Source organism: Alosa alosa, chromosome 24 (assembly GCF_017589495.1).
Source record: "Alosa alosa isolate M-15738 ecotype Scorff River chromosome 24, AALO_Geno_1.1, whole genome shotgun sequence".
Lineage (NCBI taxonomy): Eukaryota > Metazoa > Chordata > Actinopteri > Clupeiformes > Clupeidae > Alosa > Alosa alosa.
The window spans coordinates 209,608-227,779 of record NC_063212.1 but is presented as its reverse complement, the minus strand read 5'-3'; the positions used below and the strand labels follow the sequence as shown (position 1 = coordinate 227,779).

The 18,172-nt window shown below is 42.8% G+C and overlaps 1 protein-coding gene across 1 annotated transcript in view; it reads left to right on the top strand.

The window, feature by feature from the left end:
• Positions 1-15,631, top strand: part of si:ch73-375g18.1 (kinesin-like protein KIF1C) — a 56,561-nt gene extending 40,930 nt beyond the window's left edge. The window contains 11 exon segments of the mRNA XM_048236366.1: positions 2,503-2,582; positions 3,191-3,266; positions 3,438-3,517; positions 3,636-3,730; positions 4,947-4,964; positions 4,967-5,029; positions 6,056-6,236; positions 7,442-7,514; positions 9,705-9,803; positions 12,405-13,013; positions 13,161-15,631. Of these exon segments, the coding sequence (XP_048092323.1) occupies positions 2,503-2,582; positions 3,191-3,266; positions 3,438-3,517; positions 3,636-3,730; positions 4,947-4,964; positions 4,967-5,029; positions 6,056-6,236; positions 7,442-7,514; positions 9,705-9,803; positions 12,405-13,013; positions 13,161-14,300 (2,514 nt within the window). The 3' untranslated portion in view covers positions 14,301-15,631.
• Positions 15,632-18,172: the final 2,541 nt, after the last annotated feature.

Sequence of the window (18,172 nt, the reverse complement as noted above, 5' to 3'; positions counted from 1 at the left end):
AGAACTCTGGGGGACACCACGAGTGACAGGGGACTTGGAGGACTGATGTGGACCAAGTGTTACAAACTGCTTTCTGTTGGTGAGGTATGACTGAAACCAATTGAGGGCTGTGCCAGAAACACCAATAGCAGACAGACGGGAGATTAGAACATTGTGGTTGATGGTATCGAAAGCAGCACTAAGGTCAAGGAGTATGAGAATGTTAAGTGTCTGTACTGTGTCTCTGTACTGTGACATGAGTGGAAGCCAGATTGAAAGGGCTCATACAGGTCGTGGTGGTTAAGAAAGGTGTGTAGTTGTGAGGCCACCACTCTTTCCAGTACCTTGGCCAGGAAGGGGAGGTTGGAGATAGGGCGGTAGTTCTTTGGATAAAAGTGTCTGCTAAACAGTGTTGGGCAATAGATATTAGTAATTAGTTACAGTTACTAGTTACTTCTTTCAAAAGTCATTGATTTACTTTACCAATTAGCATATATCAAAAGTAATTAGCCAGATACTAGAGTACTTTTGAATTACTTTTATGTCTGCTTTTAAAATGTCAATGTGAACAGTACTGAACAGTCACACACACAACAAACATAATTTGTAGACCTACCTATTGTAGTCTCAACCCTTCAAATCAAACAGTAGCCATGTACATGAGTTCTCAAACTTTTACAACCCCAAAACATTCTAGTAGGCTACTACTACTAGGCCTACTACTATACATGTTGGTGCACTGACTCCTCTTCAGTTTCCCCACAATCTGCAATATAACTAGAAATGCAATTCCAGATGAATTACAATAGTGGAGGGAAAGCTGCTGGCTTAATGTTGGTGGGGAGATTCCCGAACAAAACTAGCTAGAGTTAAACTATATTTTATGCAGGTGAGACATGGAAAAGCAGTTTTAAAAGATGCAAATATATTTGGGGCTATCAGGTAGGGGGTCGAATTTTGCCATGTTAACCTATGGAGACTGACAGCCTATGGGTCATGAAGTACATTTATTTGGATGTGCGGTGGCTTTAACCACATAAAAACAGAGTGAAATAACATTTTGTACTATAGAAACATTATATAATTCGAAACATGCTTTATTGCACCCTAGCTATATTAATATGCATGTATTTCCATAACCCCTAGATACACGCTTCACCAGTACATTTGTCCCTACCAAGAGGGACAAATGAAACAAAACGCACATTCGACTTCTCCTTAAATAACTCTTGAATGGTTTTGTTCAGAGTTGAAAATGCAACTGTATTTGACACAGGACAGGTGTAGGTTGTAGTGACAAAATATTAGCTTTCAGGGCCATATTTTGCACCCTGGCGCATGGCGGAAAACTCGTTTTCCACCCGGTGCAAAGTATATTTTCTTATTTTGCACATTTATTTTTTAAACAATGTGCCCAGGGGTGTGGCAATTAACAACTTAGGGAGTGGCTTAGCGCATTGTCTAAAAATTGCTATTGTACACCTGGTCAGATGTCTATGGCGAGTTGTTTATATGTTGAGCGCATTTTAAAGGGACACCATGCAACGTTTTCATGTTAATTACTCATCTTCGTAAGTCGGTATATGGTTAAATGACTCATTACAGGGTGAATGAAGACTCTCTCGCCCGCCCCTACTGCCTGAAGGAAGAATATCCCGCTTGCAAGTTCAGTGTATCATACCCGGCGACCAAAGCAGTTTCAGTTTCCATCCTGCATCCACAGCACATAGGGAGGCTAACGAAACGCTAGCGATTGTTGCAAACGTGTGTATAATGGCAGAGCCGGCGAAGAAGCAGCGAAAACCCTTGACGGAAGATGCAAAGAAAAGGAAAAGAGCTTCAGACCGAGCGAGGGGGAGTTTCGTAGAGAAAAAGCATCAGGCTTGCCTAGTGTCCCTTTAAGAACGCATTGTCAACAGTCATATTGGCGGGTGCACAACGCACCATCCTTCTATCATCCATGAACGCACACCAGCACACATCCATGCAAAACATTACAAATTGCACGATTACAATGGGAAACATAATTAGAATAAAGATATTACGAAATACTGTTCATCTCATGATGAGTAGTTATTCACCATCATTTGCAAATTGGTAATGACTGTTAAAAGTGATTAGAGGAGAGGCGAGAGACACGTATTCATTCGTTTCATTCGTCCCGGTTCTCCCTTAGCAGCTAATGGAAACACGAAACACAATCGCGGGAAACACTGCCAGGTCCGGCAACATTAGATCAGAAGCAGCAAATGTGCATCGGCATCTTGGCTGCTGAAGTCATTCATTTTTCACACAACATAAACAAAGTAACGCGATTAACAAACTCATTTAAATTCCAGTAATTGTAACTGTGTTACTTGATTTTAAAAAATACTTTGTTACATGCTCGTTACCGCTAAAAGTAGTGGAATTACAATAAAAAATTATGTGTGTGTGTGTGTGTGTGTGTTTATACTGTAGCTGTGCCTAAGTATATAAATTGTCGCTCATTTTAGTGTGTGTACAACTGTGTTTGATTGACAGGAAACAGAGAAGATAATCGCTGAGCTGAATGAAACTTGGGAGGAGAAACTAAGAAAGACAGAGAACATACGTCTAGAAAGGTACACACACACACAAACACACACACTTTATGTTTTATCTTGATATTCATTTCTTTCATGTAATAGTCATTGAGTGAATTTAGTGTGTTTTCATAGGTTGTCTGTTTATTTATACGTATTATAACGTTATGAGGTGCTTTGAGCCATTATGCTAGAAAATGTGCTATAAATAAATTTACCTTACCATACCTTGCCATACAGTATTCTTGTGCAACATTTATCTTCTATCTATATAATCTATATTCCATTGGTTCCTCATCATTGTTCCTGTCATCATCATCATCTGGGACAGCCGTGGCCTACTGGTTAGTGCTTCGGACTTGTAACCGAAGGGTTGCTGGTTCGAACCCCGACCAGTAGAAAGCTGCTGAAGTGCCCTTGAGCAAGGCACCTAACCCCTCACTGCTCCCTGAGCGCCGCTGTTGTTGCAGGCAGCTCACTGCGCCGGGATTGTGTGTGTGCTTCACCTCACTGTGTGCTGAGTGTGTTTCACTAATTCACGGATTGGGATAAATGCAGAGACCAAATTTCCCTTATGGGATCAAAAGAGTATATATACTTATACTTATATCATCTTCCTCTTCTTTTCTATAATTGTCTGGCATTAGAGAGACACTGTTGGCAGAGATGGGGGTTTCTATCAAAGAGGATGGAGGAACAGTAGGAGTCTTCTCTCCAAAAGGAGTGAGAAAACAGACACACACACACACACACACACACACACACACACACACACACACACACACACACACACACACACACACAAACACGCACGCACGCACGCACGGACACACACACACACACACACAAAAGTCACTGACACAACTCTAGTAACCTCTTTATTGTCTCTTTCAGACACCTCATCTAGTTAACCTGAATGAAGATCCACTAATGTCAGAGTGTCTGCTGTACTACATCAAAGAGGGGGTTACCAGGTGTGTGTGTGTGTGTGTGTGTGTGTGTGTGTGTGTGTGTAAAAAGAGAAAGGTAGACAGTGAGTGTGTGTGTTTTCTGGAGGGTGTTTGTGTAAGTAACGCAATGTTTGCATTGAAGGGTTGGTCAGAAAGAAGTGGATATCAGACTAAGTGGGCAGTTCATCAAAGAGCAGCACTGTGTGTTCTACAGCCAGCTCAATGAGAATGGAGAAGGTATGTGTGTGAGTGTCTATGTTTGCGTGTGAGTGTTTACAGTCATTCATGTACTGTACATGTCAGTTATCTTGTTTGTATGTTTAGCCCTATGTATTTGTGTGTACACCTTTATTTGTATGTACTGTAAGTAGCAAGTGATATGATGGGGCCTGAAGGTTCCAAAGCTTTTGGGATTGATTATAAGCAACTTCAGGTGTGTCTTTCATTTGTTGTCATAATTGCATAATTGTATGTACATGAAGATATGGGTGAAAGGTGATGGGTTTGTAAGCCTTATTTATTTTTTTATTTTTTTTTTGGTGTTTGAGAGGTATCTCACTTCTGGTAAAATGCAGTGCAAAAGTTATGCACACACATCCATACGAAAAAAGAAAATAAGGAAATAAATTCACACATGCACACACACATATACTAAATGGAAATAAGTTCACACATTGTGGGCAGCCGTGGCCCACTGGTTAGCACTCTGGACTTGTAACCGGAGGGTTGCCGGTTCGAGTCCCGACCATTGGGCCGCGGCCCTTGAGCAAGGCACCTAACCCCTTACTGCTCCCCGAGGGCCGCCATTGTAGCAGGCAGCTCACTGCGCCGGGATTAGTGTGAGCATCACCTCACTGTGTGTTCACTGTGTGCTGTTTGTGTTTCACTAATTCACCGATTGGGTTAAATGCAGAGACCAAATTTCCCTCACGGGATCAAAAAAGTATACATACTTATACTTATACATGCTACACAACACGTGTGTGTGTGTGTGTGTGTTTACATATACACATATACACACACACATACATGTATAAATGCACACACACATGCACACACTTACTTTTTTCTGTTTCTCTCTGTCCTGGGAAAAGTTGCCAGAGAAGCAAGCCAGGTACCGTTGAATTTGCGATTATTTCCATAATCACCACTTCATTATTCCAGAACTTTCCATCGACCCCATAATGCTTTCCCTCTTCTGTCATACATACACGTCCTGTCCAAAACACACACCCAAGGCACCCAATGCCATCTTGTCTCAGTGTGTGTATGTTTCTGTATATGTGTGTGAGTGAGAGCAAGAAATGAAGAGATCAAGAGGAGGAGAGAGAGAGTGAGAGAGGGAATGGTGGTGCTGTTCACGCGCTAGTGCTTTTTTGAATTGTCCTTTCTGACGCACTCTTCTCTCTCTCTTTCTCTCTCTCTCTCTCTCTCTCGATATCTATCTGTGTAGTGTATGTTACTCTGGAGCCTCTGAGGGAGCAGAGACTTACGTCAATGGGAAGCAGATCACTGAACCAGTGGTGCTCAAACAAGGTGGGTGTGCTCTTGTGTGTGTGTTTGTGTGAGTGTATTTGTGTGTGTGTGTGTGTGTGTGTGTGTGTGTGTGTGTGTGTGTGTGTGTGTGTGTTTCTCCGTCTGTCTGTGTTCATGTTGTAGTAGACCGGTGAAGTGTTGTGTGTCAATTTCTCTCTTACTATCTCTCTCCCTGTGTGAGAGACATATGCTAGTTCTTGTTGCTCTAAAACATCTGTAATAATTATATCCTCGCCCCGTTGTCAGCACAACTGTTAAAATGCTCTGGCAGTGGCAGGAATTGAATGTGCTTAGTGTGCACGCATGCACATACACACATATATACACACTCACACACACCTGGAAACATGAAAAAACAGGCATCAATAGTGATTCTCTTATAAGTCAGATATACATGACTCATGACTATAGCAGAAACATGAATCTTTAAAAGGACTTTGAAGGTTTTGGAGACACACATACAAAGGGAGAGCGCCTCAGCCGACTATTATAAATAAATGAGAAAATACAAGACTATAGCCCTGCATCAGAACAATAGCAAAGCCATAGGCCTACAGAATAATCATACAGTATTATACAGTATATATAATACAGTCATACAAAAAAAATAATTTTTGGTTTTGTTTTGTTTCCTCTGTAAGTAACTATATTACAGCTTATATATAACCATGTTCAACAACACAGCAACCTAGGACACAGAAACCTCATTTCTGTAATAACAATGGTAATGCAGGTGACCATATTTCCCTTGATGAGGGAGAATATACGTGGAATTTCTTATTTCTTGTTTGAATGTGCCCTATTTCCTCTGCTTTAAGGGTAAATAAAATTATTGTGTTTTCCATTTAGTTTTAAGAGCAGGAAGTGTGCCAAAATGTGTTAAGGTAATTCACAGATGTTGGCTTATGAAAAGCTATAGTCCGTTTGTGGTCTGGCAATTTGAATTTCATAATTATACTCTCCTCTCCCCTATCTGCCATCTCATTCTTTCTCTGCCTCTCTCTTGCCCCTCCTCCTCTCTGTCAGGAAACCGCGTTGTGATGGGGAAGAATCACGTGTTCAGGTTTAACCACCCAGAACAGGCTCGTCTGGAGCGAGAGCGCAGTGCCACCCAAGACCAGCAGGGGGAGCCAGCTGACTGGAACTATGCCCAGAAAGAGCTGCTAGAGAAACAAGGGATTGACATTAAACTAGAGATGGAGAAGAGGTGAGAGAGAGAAGAAGAGAAAAAGGGGGAGACATTGGAGTGAGTGGAGATAAAAAAAAGCCATAGCCATAGGTTATCACTCATCACTGTTTAAGAGCTCTTCTTTTCGTTACCAGCAATGGCTGAATCCGAACGCGTTAGACCGGCTCCCACAGTATGCTAAGCTGAAGTATCGGCTAATTTCAGCTTTCACATGATTGTGTCTTCTTTATAATAACAATTCTTTTCTAAAAATAGACTTTTAAAAATCATGATATATTGTGATTGCACAGTACCGAAATATACAGTATATTGTAGTATGGATGTGAGAAGGGTAGAGAAACGGAACCATGAAATGCTAGAAAGATGCTTTCTAACATAGATAGATAGATAGATAGATAGATAGATAGATAGATAGATACTTTATTGATCCCCAAGGGGAAATTCAGGGGGTCTCAGTAGCATACAGACATCTCACACAACATGCACTTACAGCAGAAATGGTAAATATAAGTATAAGTATAAGCATATATATATATAACATTATATTTCTAACAGCAGGAGTTCATACAGAACATTAATAATGAACCTGACTATTAGTGCTATGTGCTCTTTTGCAGCTGTGGGGTAGAACTGAATGTAGTTTATTGAGACTCCTTGTGTTTTAATTTGTATAACATGCCATGCGCTTTGCAATGTGTCAATACAGTCCTGCACTAACTAATGCTAATTTAATGAACTGGGCAAAACATTTTGTGAATTTAACACCACACTGCAACACACAACCCTACACGCAAGCACTGGTGGGTCAGTGCACAGTTCATGAATTCATCTATAGTGGCACTGTTTCCTTGAAACTTATCATAGCAAATTATAAATGTCAAACCCTCATTTAAAGTCAGCTTGGTTGTGTTAAATAAAACACTATAAATCATTTAACTGATTTCAGCTACATTGCGCTGACATGTGTAAATTAATTGGCAAATATTGATATTGCTGTCTGTTCTCATTGCATGGTTTCTGCAGCATAGTATCCGTATGTACAGTAGTGTGCATTGCAGATTGAAATTAGTGCCCTTAATCAGTTAGAAACATATTTATTTTGAACACTTTCTTCAAAATAAATAGTAATAGTAATAGTAATAGTAAAATAATTTCTTTCCTCTGTGGTGGTTTTCAGAATTTAGTATTTTTAAATGAGTGTTCTCCCCCTTTCTGCTCATCAGGCTACAGGATGTGGAGAATCAGTACCGGAAAGAGAAGGAGGAGGCGGATCTACTGCTAGAGCAGCAGAGACTGGTTAGTGTGTCGCCATGCCCATCTCTTTTTTTTGAGCAACACGCCAAGGGGTGTAGCAATTAACGACCAAAGGAGGGGTCTGGCGTGTTGTCTAAAAATCGCTATCGTACACTACCTAAAACGCATTATGCCACTGACCAACAGAAACCTGAGGCCTATTGCACAAAAGCAGAATTAAGACATCCGGGATAAGTTACTGAGCTGCGCTTAATGAATCCAAAACACAATTGTACAGGCTTAATTGGTTGCACAACGAGCAAGCAAGGATGAGCAGACACAGATCCATCAAGCCAGGTGAAACCTATCCCGGATAAGTGCGCGCTCACGCCTCCCTCAAATAGACCCCGCCACCGATCACAGATTTACTGATTCACCATGGCAACTAGAGCGGCTTCATTGCTTCTTCTACGGTGTGAAGTAGGTAGATAGCCTTCTCACAACAGCAACAAACAGCAACACCTCTGTTAAGGAGAATATTGCAACTAGTTCCGCGACCACCACACGTGAAATGGTTAGGCACTCCCATGACGTCACATTGTCGCATGACAGGTCGGGAATGGCGAGTATGTAAAAGTTAATTAATGATCACAAACGTTTAAATAATGACAGTGGGTCTAGGTATATGTGATAACAATGTGTAGTGGGCAGTGGAAAAATTATTGGTTTCCGTTTGTGGTGACTGCTGACTGAGTTAAGGGATGAGATTAAATAGATCCTGGAACTTAGCCTGGTCTGGAGCAAGCTAGCTCCACAGAATAAATCGCCATGGTAACTTATACCATAACATATCCTGCTGCCCCCTATCCCGCGTTTGTGCAACTGGATCACGGATAAATTGAGCCAGGATAACCAAGATATCCCGGCTTAATCCCTTATCCTAGTTTTGTGCAACGGGCCCCTGGTCAGAAGTCCATGGCGAGTTGTTTATGTTATTTTAAGGGCGCATTATCAACAGTGATATGGGTGGGTGCACAACGCATGCTTCTTTCATCCATGAACGCGCGCACCAGCGCACATCCATGCAAAACATTACAAATTACACTATTACAATGGGAACATAATTAGAATAAAGATATTCCGAAATACATCTCACAATGAGTAATTATTCACCATCATTTGCAAATTGGTAATGACGGATAAAAGTGATTAGGCGAGAGGCAAATATGAAGCACAGCTGAAGACGCACTGTCAGCTAGCTAGCAGCAACTCCTCTGTAGGACAAAGTCTTCTTCTTCTTATTATTATTATTATTACAGTGCATGCAAATGGACTGTACTGTTCTTCCTAGGCTTCTTCTTTTTCTTCTTCTTCTTCTTCTTCTTCTAACACAGTTAATGCAGCTTCAACCACTTAACGTAGAAACTTCATTCAAACTATGTTACGTAGGTCTGACTTAGGACATCTGGGCTTTGTATTTTTCATCTTTGTAACTTTTATACTTTTTAAACTATTAATTAAAAACTACTGAAAATTTCCCAGGTTTCTCTTGGTCAGTGGCTTAATGCGTTTTAGGTGATGTACAATAGCGAATTTTTGACAATGCACTAGGCCACTCCCTAGGTTGTTAATTGCCACACCCCTGGGCGCATTGTTTAAAAAATAAACATGCAAAAAAGAGAAAATAAACTTTGCACCGGGTGGAAAAAGAGTTTTATGCCATGCGCCAGGGTGCAAAATAGGGGCCATGAGTTGTTCTGTTGGAGAGAGGTCACTATTGGTTTTTATATTGTTCATATCACTATTTGCATCAGCCACGAATAAAAGACTTGCGTTAATATCAAACATGTTTGATATTGTCGTAACGCCAAAAATAGAAAAAGACTGACTCCAACCGACTTACAACCGTTAAGATTGGCACCGTACACTAAACAATCTAGTTGACGGGAGTGTGCCGCGACTCCTGTACAACTCCCATGATTTCTGTCCAACTTTGGAAATTTAGTCGCTGGCTATGAAATTGCATGAAAATCGTACAATGTAAGGCCGGCATTAATTGCAACTTGTGTCTCAGTCCCTATCTTGGGTATGTGGTATATAGGACTAAACATCTTCAGAAAATAGAAATGGAATGGGAATGGATTTTTGTGGTGTTTACACATTGTGTTTTTGTGTGATATTCTGTGGATCTCTTTCTCCCTCTCATCTTCAGTCTGTCTTTCTATTTCTTTATGTGTGTGTGTGTGTGTGTAGTATGCTGACTCAGATAGTGGTGACGACTCTGATAAGCGCTCCTGTGAGGAAAGCTGGAGGCTAATTTCATCCCTCAGAGAGAAACTACCAGCTAACAAGGTGACACACAAACACACACACACACACACACACACACACACACACACACACACACACACACATACACTCACACATGCACACAAACTAATTACTAAGACCCTTGGTAGGAGCTCCCATCTGATTTATGTTAACCAAGTTAGTACTCATTTACTGTTCCAAAATTTGACAGAGAGAAAAAGTGACAGGCATAAACACAAACAGACACACACACACACACACACACACACACACACTGACATGCGAGTATACGGAAAAAGAGTTATACCAGCTGAGAAAACAAACTGAAGAGCCATTCAAAAAACTGAATCATACAGGCTGGCACACACTGGAATACACACACACACACACACACACACAAAACACAAACACAAACACAAACACACTCATACACACTCAAACTCCTCTTTCCACAAAACCCACTCGTTCTAAACCCCGTCACCCTTGGCTCACAAACCGTATACGTTCAGTATGAAAGAAACTTACTCCACCCTCTCTCCTCCCTCAATCACACTCATTTTAATATGCTAATTAGAAGGCCAATCGAGAGCACAGACCTCCGAGAAGACAAAATGGCCTATCCCACAATATTAATAAGAATGAAAACTCATTTGTGGATCCATCCGTTCTCGAACCTGCTCCAAAATGTAATCATTGAAATCATCAATTAAAAAAGTTTATTTCTAGCGAATGCAAAGTAGAAGTGCTGACGAAATGGCAAGAATCTTACGTCTTTATTATCTGTAATTCATCAATGTCTTGTATGTGGAGCGCTTTGGGTTGCACTCTGTGCATGTTAAATGTGCTATACTAAATAAAACTGACTAGACTTGACTTAATAATAATAAGTAATTAATAACAGAAAAACAGTAGTGGCAGTAGCGGGTGGCATTTGAATCATTACAAAATAACTGCATTAATTAAAAAGTCATTAAATGAATCGTTTCCAAGTAAGAGACCATGCATTGCACACCCGAAGTAGAATAAACAAAGTTGATCCAGGCCACCTTTCCACAACATTACAATTTCTAGATCGTAAGTCCTATAATGCGTGCATAAGTGTGACAACAATGCAAATGCTTAATCGAGGAAAGTCAAAGTAGCCTATGCAGTCAATAACACTAAGGGAAATAGCTTCATTTCACACATATTAGGCCTGTAATTCAACATTTGACACATCTGATATGTTTAATGTTCTAAAGATGTCAAATAGCCCGTTATAGTTACCAAATTGATAGTCAAAGACCACATTACATCCTGTCTGTCTACTGCATTAGACCCACTCCAGTTTGCTTATAGGTCTAACAGGTCTACAGATGATGCTGTAGCTTTGGCCTTGAATACTGCTCTCTCTCACTTGGATCAGAACAACACATATGTACGGATGCTCTTTATCGACTTCAGCTCCGCCTTCAACACCATAGTACCATCTAGGCTCATCATGAAACTACAAGTCCTGAACATCAGTCCCTCCATGTGCAGCTGGATACTAAACATCACCTCCTCCAGTGTACCACTCAGCACTGGTGCTCCACAGGCTTGTGTGTTAAGCCCCCTGTTGTACTCACTGTTCACATATGATTGTGCAGCCACTGACCGCTCCAACACCATCATTACGTTACCACCATAATTGGCTGCATCAAGAATGGTGATGAGTGTGCCTACAGAGCAGAGGTGGCAACAATGACATCTTGGTGTCAGGATAAAAGTCTGATGCTCAATGAAACAAAAACCAAGGAGCACAGAGTGGATTACAGACGGCTACAGGGAGAAGAACACGCACCCATTCACATTGGGAGTGCAGCTGTTGAGAGAGTCAAAAGCTTCAGATTCCTGGGTTTAAACATCAGTGAGGATCTGAGCTGGACACACCATATTGGTGTTGTCACAAAGACAGCTAGACAGCGGCTCTTCTTTCTGCGGCGTCTGCGGAAATTTGGCATGGACTACAAAAAATTTGACCAACCTTTACCGCTGTACAATAGAGAGCCTTCTGACTGGTGGCATAACAACATGTTATGGTAACAGCACTGCCCAGGATCGAAAATCGCTACAAAGAGTTGTCAGAGCAGCACAGCACATTACAAGGACTGAGTTACCATCCATCCAGGACCTCTACAGCCAGTGCTGCAGAAGAAAAGCAAACTGTATAGTTTCTGACCCCAGTCGTCCCAGCCACTGTCTTTTCACCCTCCTGCCTTCTGGCAGACGATACAAGAGCATAAGGACCCGTACCAGCAGATACAGGGATAGTTTCTACCCGCAAGTCATCAGGATGCTGAACCATCCTTGAAAATCCCCACATAATGGCACTTAGTTTTTTGGATTTTGTTTTACCCTCTTCTTCCTTCTCTCTCCATCCTATTTTTATAGTGTTTTTTTTATTTATTCTTGTTGAATGGACACCTGAGCACAAGGAATTTCAATGCTGATAAATGCTTATTTATGAGTACATGATAATAAACTTGAACTTGAACTTGTTTTCCTTAATGTTTTTAGAACGGTACTTTTTAGAACGGTTTACTGTTTTATTTATTTGTAATGTGTTATTTTGTAAGTTGCTTTTGAAAAACCGGAAGCATACTTAACCCCCTTCTCCAACAGGTGCAGTCCATTGTGAAACGAGTGGGTCTGCCAAGCAGTGGGAAGCGCCGCCAGCCCCTCCGCGTCTACCAAATCCCCCAGCGCCGGCGCATCTGCAAGGACCCGCAGCGCGTCACCGCTGATGACCTACGTCTGCAAGCAGTTAAGGAGATCTGTTACGAGGTGGCACTGGGTGACTTTCGGCACTCGCGGCGCGAGGTAGAGGCTTTGGCTCTGGTCAAGATGCGTGAGCTGGGCCGTCTGTATAACCGACGTGAAGCGGCTGAGCCTGACAGCTGGCAGGCGGTGGCTGAGGACGTATGGAACACTGTGGGCATGGGCGAGAACGCTAACACCACCGTCAATATTGCGGCAGTTGAGATGGGCGGAGAGGGAGGAGGAGGAGGAGGAGGTGGGAAGGGGGAGGAGGTGAGAGGAGGTGGTGTTGTTGGTGGTGGTGGTAGTGGTGGTGGTGGCGGTGGAGGAGGGGATTTGGGCGACCTGAAGGCGCACATCAATAAGCTGACGGACATCCTGCAGGAGGTGAAGCTGCAGAACAACATGAAGGACGAGGAGATCAAAGCCCTCAGAGACCGCATGATCAAGATGGAGAGTATCATACCGCTGCAGGTACACACACACACCCACCCACACACTCACCCATACATCCACATGCACACACACACACACACAATACATATTACGCACACATACACGCAGAAAAAAAATAAGACACATTAACACTGTATGCGTGGTTACTTTGTGTGTGTGACTCAGGATGATGGCTCTCCAGAAGACATGGATGACAAGGAGGCAGGTGACAGCGGTGACGACCCTTTGGGCGGAATGGAGCCCGGGGAGGGGACAGGGCGTGTGACCAAGCTGATGGAAGAGGACCCAGCGTTCCGCCGTGGGCGCCTGCGCTGGCTGCGCCAGGAGCAGCAGCGTCTGCACAACCTGCAGCAGCAGCAGATCACCAAGAAGCTCAGACGCAGCAGTAGCGGAGCCGGCATCGGTGCCATCACTGCCAGCGGGCAGGAGGTGGGCGCCGTGGTCCACCTGCCAGGCACGGGGCGCTTTATCCCGCCGCAGGAGTGCAAGCTCAAGTTCCCCTTCAAGAGCAACCCACAGCACCGGCTCTCCTGGCCCCACTCGCTTACCGAGAATGAGAACGACAGAGAGAGGGAGGCAGGAGAAGGAGGAGGAGAAGGGGATGAAGAGGGTGGAGGCAGGAAAAGTGGAACTAGTCCCTCCCCGCCGCTGCCTGCACTGGCTGCACACGCTGCCCCATTCGTCCCGGGCACTGGCGCACCTCTGTTACCCCTGCCTTTCCAGATGACTCCCCACGTGCCCATCATCATGGGCCCGCATCGCATGCGCAACCCCTCACCAAGCCGTGGGCCCTGGCAACCACAACAACAGCAGCAGCAGCGTAACTACAGCAACGGGAACTACAGCAATGGGAACTATAGTAATGGTCACTTGGGAAACCATCAGCAACACCACCAGCAGCAGCACTTCCAGCAGCAACAGCCCAGGCGCTACCGACGCAACTCTCTTGACAGCTCCGTTGCCCAAGGCAACCCTGGTCATTATGGCAACCATAACGGCAACCACAGCAGTCACCAGCAGGGAGGCGGGAGAGGTGGCAATGGTGCACGGTACCGACGTCCATCTCCCAGCCCTGGCGAGAGAGACAGGGGTGGCAGTGGTGGTGGAGATGGGTACTATGGCAACCAGCGTAGGCCACAGGGTGGTCAGTGCTACCAGCAGTACCCTTTTGCGCCCCCATTCAACCATGGACGAGGAGCCCCAGGAGATTGGGGGCCTAAGGCACAGGGCTACAGCACACCACCCCGCATGAGACGACAGAACAGTGCTCCAGACCTGAAGCAGAGCAGAGAGACCCCTGTCTGAGTGTGTGTGTGTGTGTGTGTGTGTGTGTGTGTGTGTGTGTGTGTGTGTGTGTGTGTGCTTGTATGTGTGGGGATGTGACACAGATAATAACACTCTCATATCTTCCTGCTATTTGTTCATTACAACTTTGGTGATGTTCGCTCATTTGACTAGCCAACAGTGTGTGGCTGTATGTATTTGTGTGTGTGTGTGTGTGTGTATGTACGTTTGTGTGGGTGTTTTTCCTGATTAACCCTCACTCATGTCTGCTTCTGCTGGATCGTACAGGAAATGATGTGAGCTGGTGGTTGTGTGATGTATGTCCTGTTTGGGACAGGCTCTGTTCTAACGCACAAACACGAGTCAGCAATGAGTGTGCTATTTTGGCATGCCTCACCAAATAACTCGACTTGTTGTGTTCAAGAATATACATACCTCTCAATGTTATTGCAATAGACATGTTATTCTCTTTTTGTTTGTGGTAGATATGTCTGTGTTTGTGTGGGTGCATACATGTTTGTCGAATGGTTAAGCTACTGATAATCCCAAAGAAATACATCCTAGTTGATAAGGAGTTGCTGACATTGGTTTTGAGCGTAGGTGTGTATGAATTGTGTTTGTGTGTGTGTGTGTCTGCCTGTTCTAACAGGATTAAGTACAGTATCTCCTTTATGTTTCAGGAGAAGTTTGAGTCAGTGTGAGGAATGCAGGAGTACAGGAGAAGGATGTGCAGAGAGAAAGATTCAAAGATGTGGACTGAGGCGGAGAGTTAAAAATTTAGGGAGAAAGCAGAAATAGGAACATAGATTTGTTTTCAGTCGAAAGCACCTTATGTTTGTTCATCACTACAACACTCTCAAGAGTCATGTTATGCCTCCCCTTTGCTGTTCAACATTACTTCATATTTTAAAGGTGTTTCTCTTTTGCTGTATTGAACATCTTATATTATGATGAATTCATTTTTGGACATTTATTTTGCAGTTTGTTCTGCACCTCACCTGCAGATACTATAGGTCACAAAAGGAACAGTGGTGTGAGACTTTATTCTCATGTTTTACTTTGTTTTTTTGAAGTATGTGTGGGTGTGCTGTGCAGAGACTGATTTCTTTTATCTATTGAGAAGTTACACACTTGTGAATTGTGACATTTTTTAGATTGTGCTAGTTTGATTATGTTAAAACATGCAGTTGCCATGAAAATAATGCAGTATTTCTGTTTGGGTGTTCATGGCAACTGTTAAAGGAAGACACATTGATAAGACTGAGTGGGACACCGGTACCGGATCCAGCGGTAGAGGAAAGAAGAAAGTGAGAGAGAGAGAGAGAGAGAGAGAGAGAGAGTAAAAAAGAGTACATAATGAATGGGAGAGAGAAATTGACAGAAAGTGTTAATTTGAAAGTAGGACTGGATGCTATTGAGAACAGTTTGTCCAAGGCCAGACTTTTAACAGATTATTGAACGTAAAATTCCTGGTTGGAGTTTCAAGCGGGCACTTTTAAAGGGACGACTTTGAAAGGCCTGTCTCTGGTGCACAGATGCCATTTTATGCTGAGGACACTGAGGCCTTGTCCCTTGTCCTAAAAATTGTCAGATTTGTCTTCATGCATTTTCGAAGGCTCACCATGTTCTATTGCTGAACAGCAAGGACAATGCGACACCAGTGCTCTGGAAGGGAGACGCAGAAGTGAAGCTGTTTAATCAGCCAACTGCGCTCCCGGCCAATGACATCACCAGTCTAGTGATGCTGTTGTGCAGTCAAAGAGCCATAGGGATATGTCAGTATGACAACAAATAAAAAAAAGATTGTGGAGAACGAGCGACAGAACTAAACAGGACTAAAAAGTCGGGGTAGGGGGTGCAGTGGGCCTGTCTAAAGTTGGCCTCTGCCTGGTTCCTTAATCCCCTCGACACACCAACATGAATGCCCCAGTGGCATATTGCCTACAGTTGTCATAATGACAGCTTGTGCTTATGTGTGTGACTGTGTGCGTGTGTGTTTATTTTTTAAAAACTTGATACTTAACAGTTAGCTGTAGGACAATCTCTGTGTGTGTGTGTGTGTGTGTGTGTGTGTGTGTGTGTGTGTGTGTGTGTGTGTGTGTGTGTGTGTGCGTGTGTATATATCTGTCTGCCCTCTTATGGTTATCTTGCGCCAACTTGTGCCTTTGAATTGCCTCTTGATCTCTGATGTGTGTTTAATCCCCTACTAAAGATGAACTATACATTGCCTTTGACTTTTTGTTTTCTATTTTATTATTAAAGAAATGCTGCTCCTCACCCCTGCTTTGTGCAAGCATAAGTGTGTGTGTGTGTGTGTGTGTGTGTGTGTGTGTGTGTGTGTGTGTGTGAGAAAGAGAGAGAGAAAAAGAAGAGTGGGAATGACTGATGCTACTCTGCCCTGCAAATGTAGTGACTTATGTCCACTGGTGGAGCCTTGTCTGTTCCACTGTGCTGTTAAGAGTTTGTTTTGTCACCCCAGCCTGGATCAGAAGAGCTGTTGAAGCAGAACTAGGAACTACTTCAAGATAGATCCAGAACTTTTTTGTGATTTAGGCCTGGGGTGATGTTTGGACTCCTGCTGGGATACTCCTGGCGTGGTGGTTTTGTCTTTTCATTTCTTTAGTTCTTTCATTTCTTCCTTTGATTCCTGGGTGTTGAAAGATGGAAGTAACAAAAGGAAAAGTTTGTGATAATCTGTGGTTGAACATGCAAAACAAGTCAATAAAGGTCAAAAAGTGAAAAAAAAATAAATAAATATGTGTTTGTGTGTGTGCACATGTGTGTGAGGAGGAAGAGAAGAAATTATATTCACACATACAGTAAGACATGCTCTAAAACTCTTTAGATACGGATTTTTCCAAAACGTTAATGGGAGAAATGAATGTGAAATTTACTTCCGGAAACTAAGCTCTCTCGGAGGAGGGGCGGGACTGTGATGCTCTATTTCACCCAGTCCATAATTCTCAAGATATGAGTATAAAAGGCTAATAACACAGTTGCTACTTTTACCAGTCTGTGTGCATTCATCCAACAAGAAAGTAACCTGCTTTGGCAAGACCTCACATGCTACATCAAAAACTTCACACTTACGTAGTGTTTTGAAATATATCGGCCCTGGTTGGAGGGGATAATTGGGGTAGTGAATCTGTTGTGCAAAGACCATGCTATAATGTACCATTCTCTCATAGCTACAAGGTATGTGTGAACTCTAACCCAGCAGGGAAGTTTGTTTTTGAATCCTTACAAAGTTGCTGATAGTGTGTACGTTCTACTCTAGCTTTCTCCAGATGTTCAGTGGCCAGATGATGTTGCTCTTCCTTCTCTGAATCTGCCTTATAATGTAGCCTGATTGGAAGTAGGTAACAGAACAGTAGCTGTTCTGTTGCAGCGTCTCCTCATTCGCAAAACTGCATGACAGTAAAAACACTCTCCTTCTAGTATCTTTTTTTTCCTCCATGTTTTTTTTCCCGTCACTTCAGGGGCTCCATACATTAAAGTGTGACAAACATGCAAAAAAAAAAGAAGAGGGCAAACACTTTTTCACACCACTGTGTGTGTTTATAGTTATAGTTATAATACGATTTGTTATGTACTGTACGATACGATTAGTTATGTACTGTTGGCAACAAAATACATAAAACTATTATTTTCAATGGTAATGTTCATAGTTATTATTGTACATAGATGTTGCCAAGCTATAGTTAGTTAGTGAAGTTATATTCATTTTGAATAGACTTTAGACTTTGCATTCTGCCTGTCATTTACATTAGGGCCATTATCAGTGTTTCAAAGAGAAACTGTCATTCTTTCTTCAGCACTGTTGCAAAGTTGAGAAAATGGCAAGTGAGAAAAATGACTTGTCATGGGATACAGTTGGGGGCATTAGAGGAAAC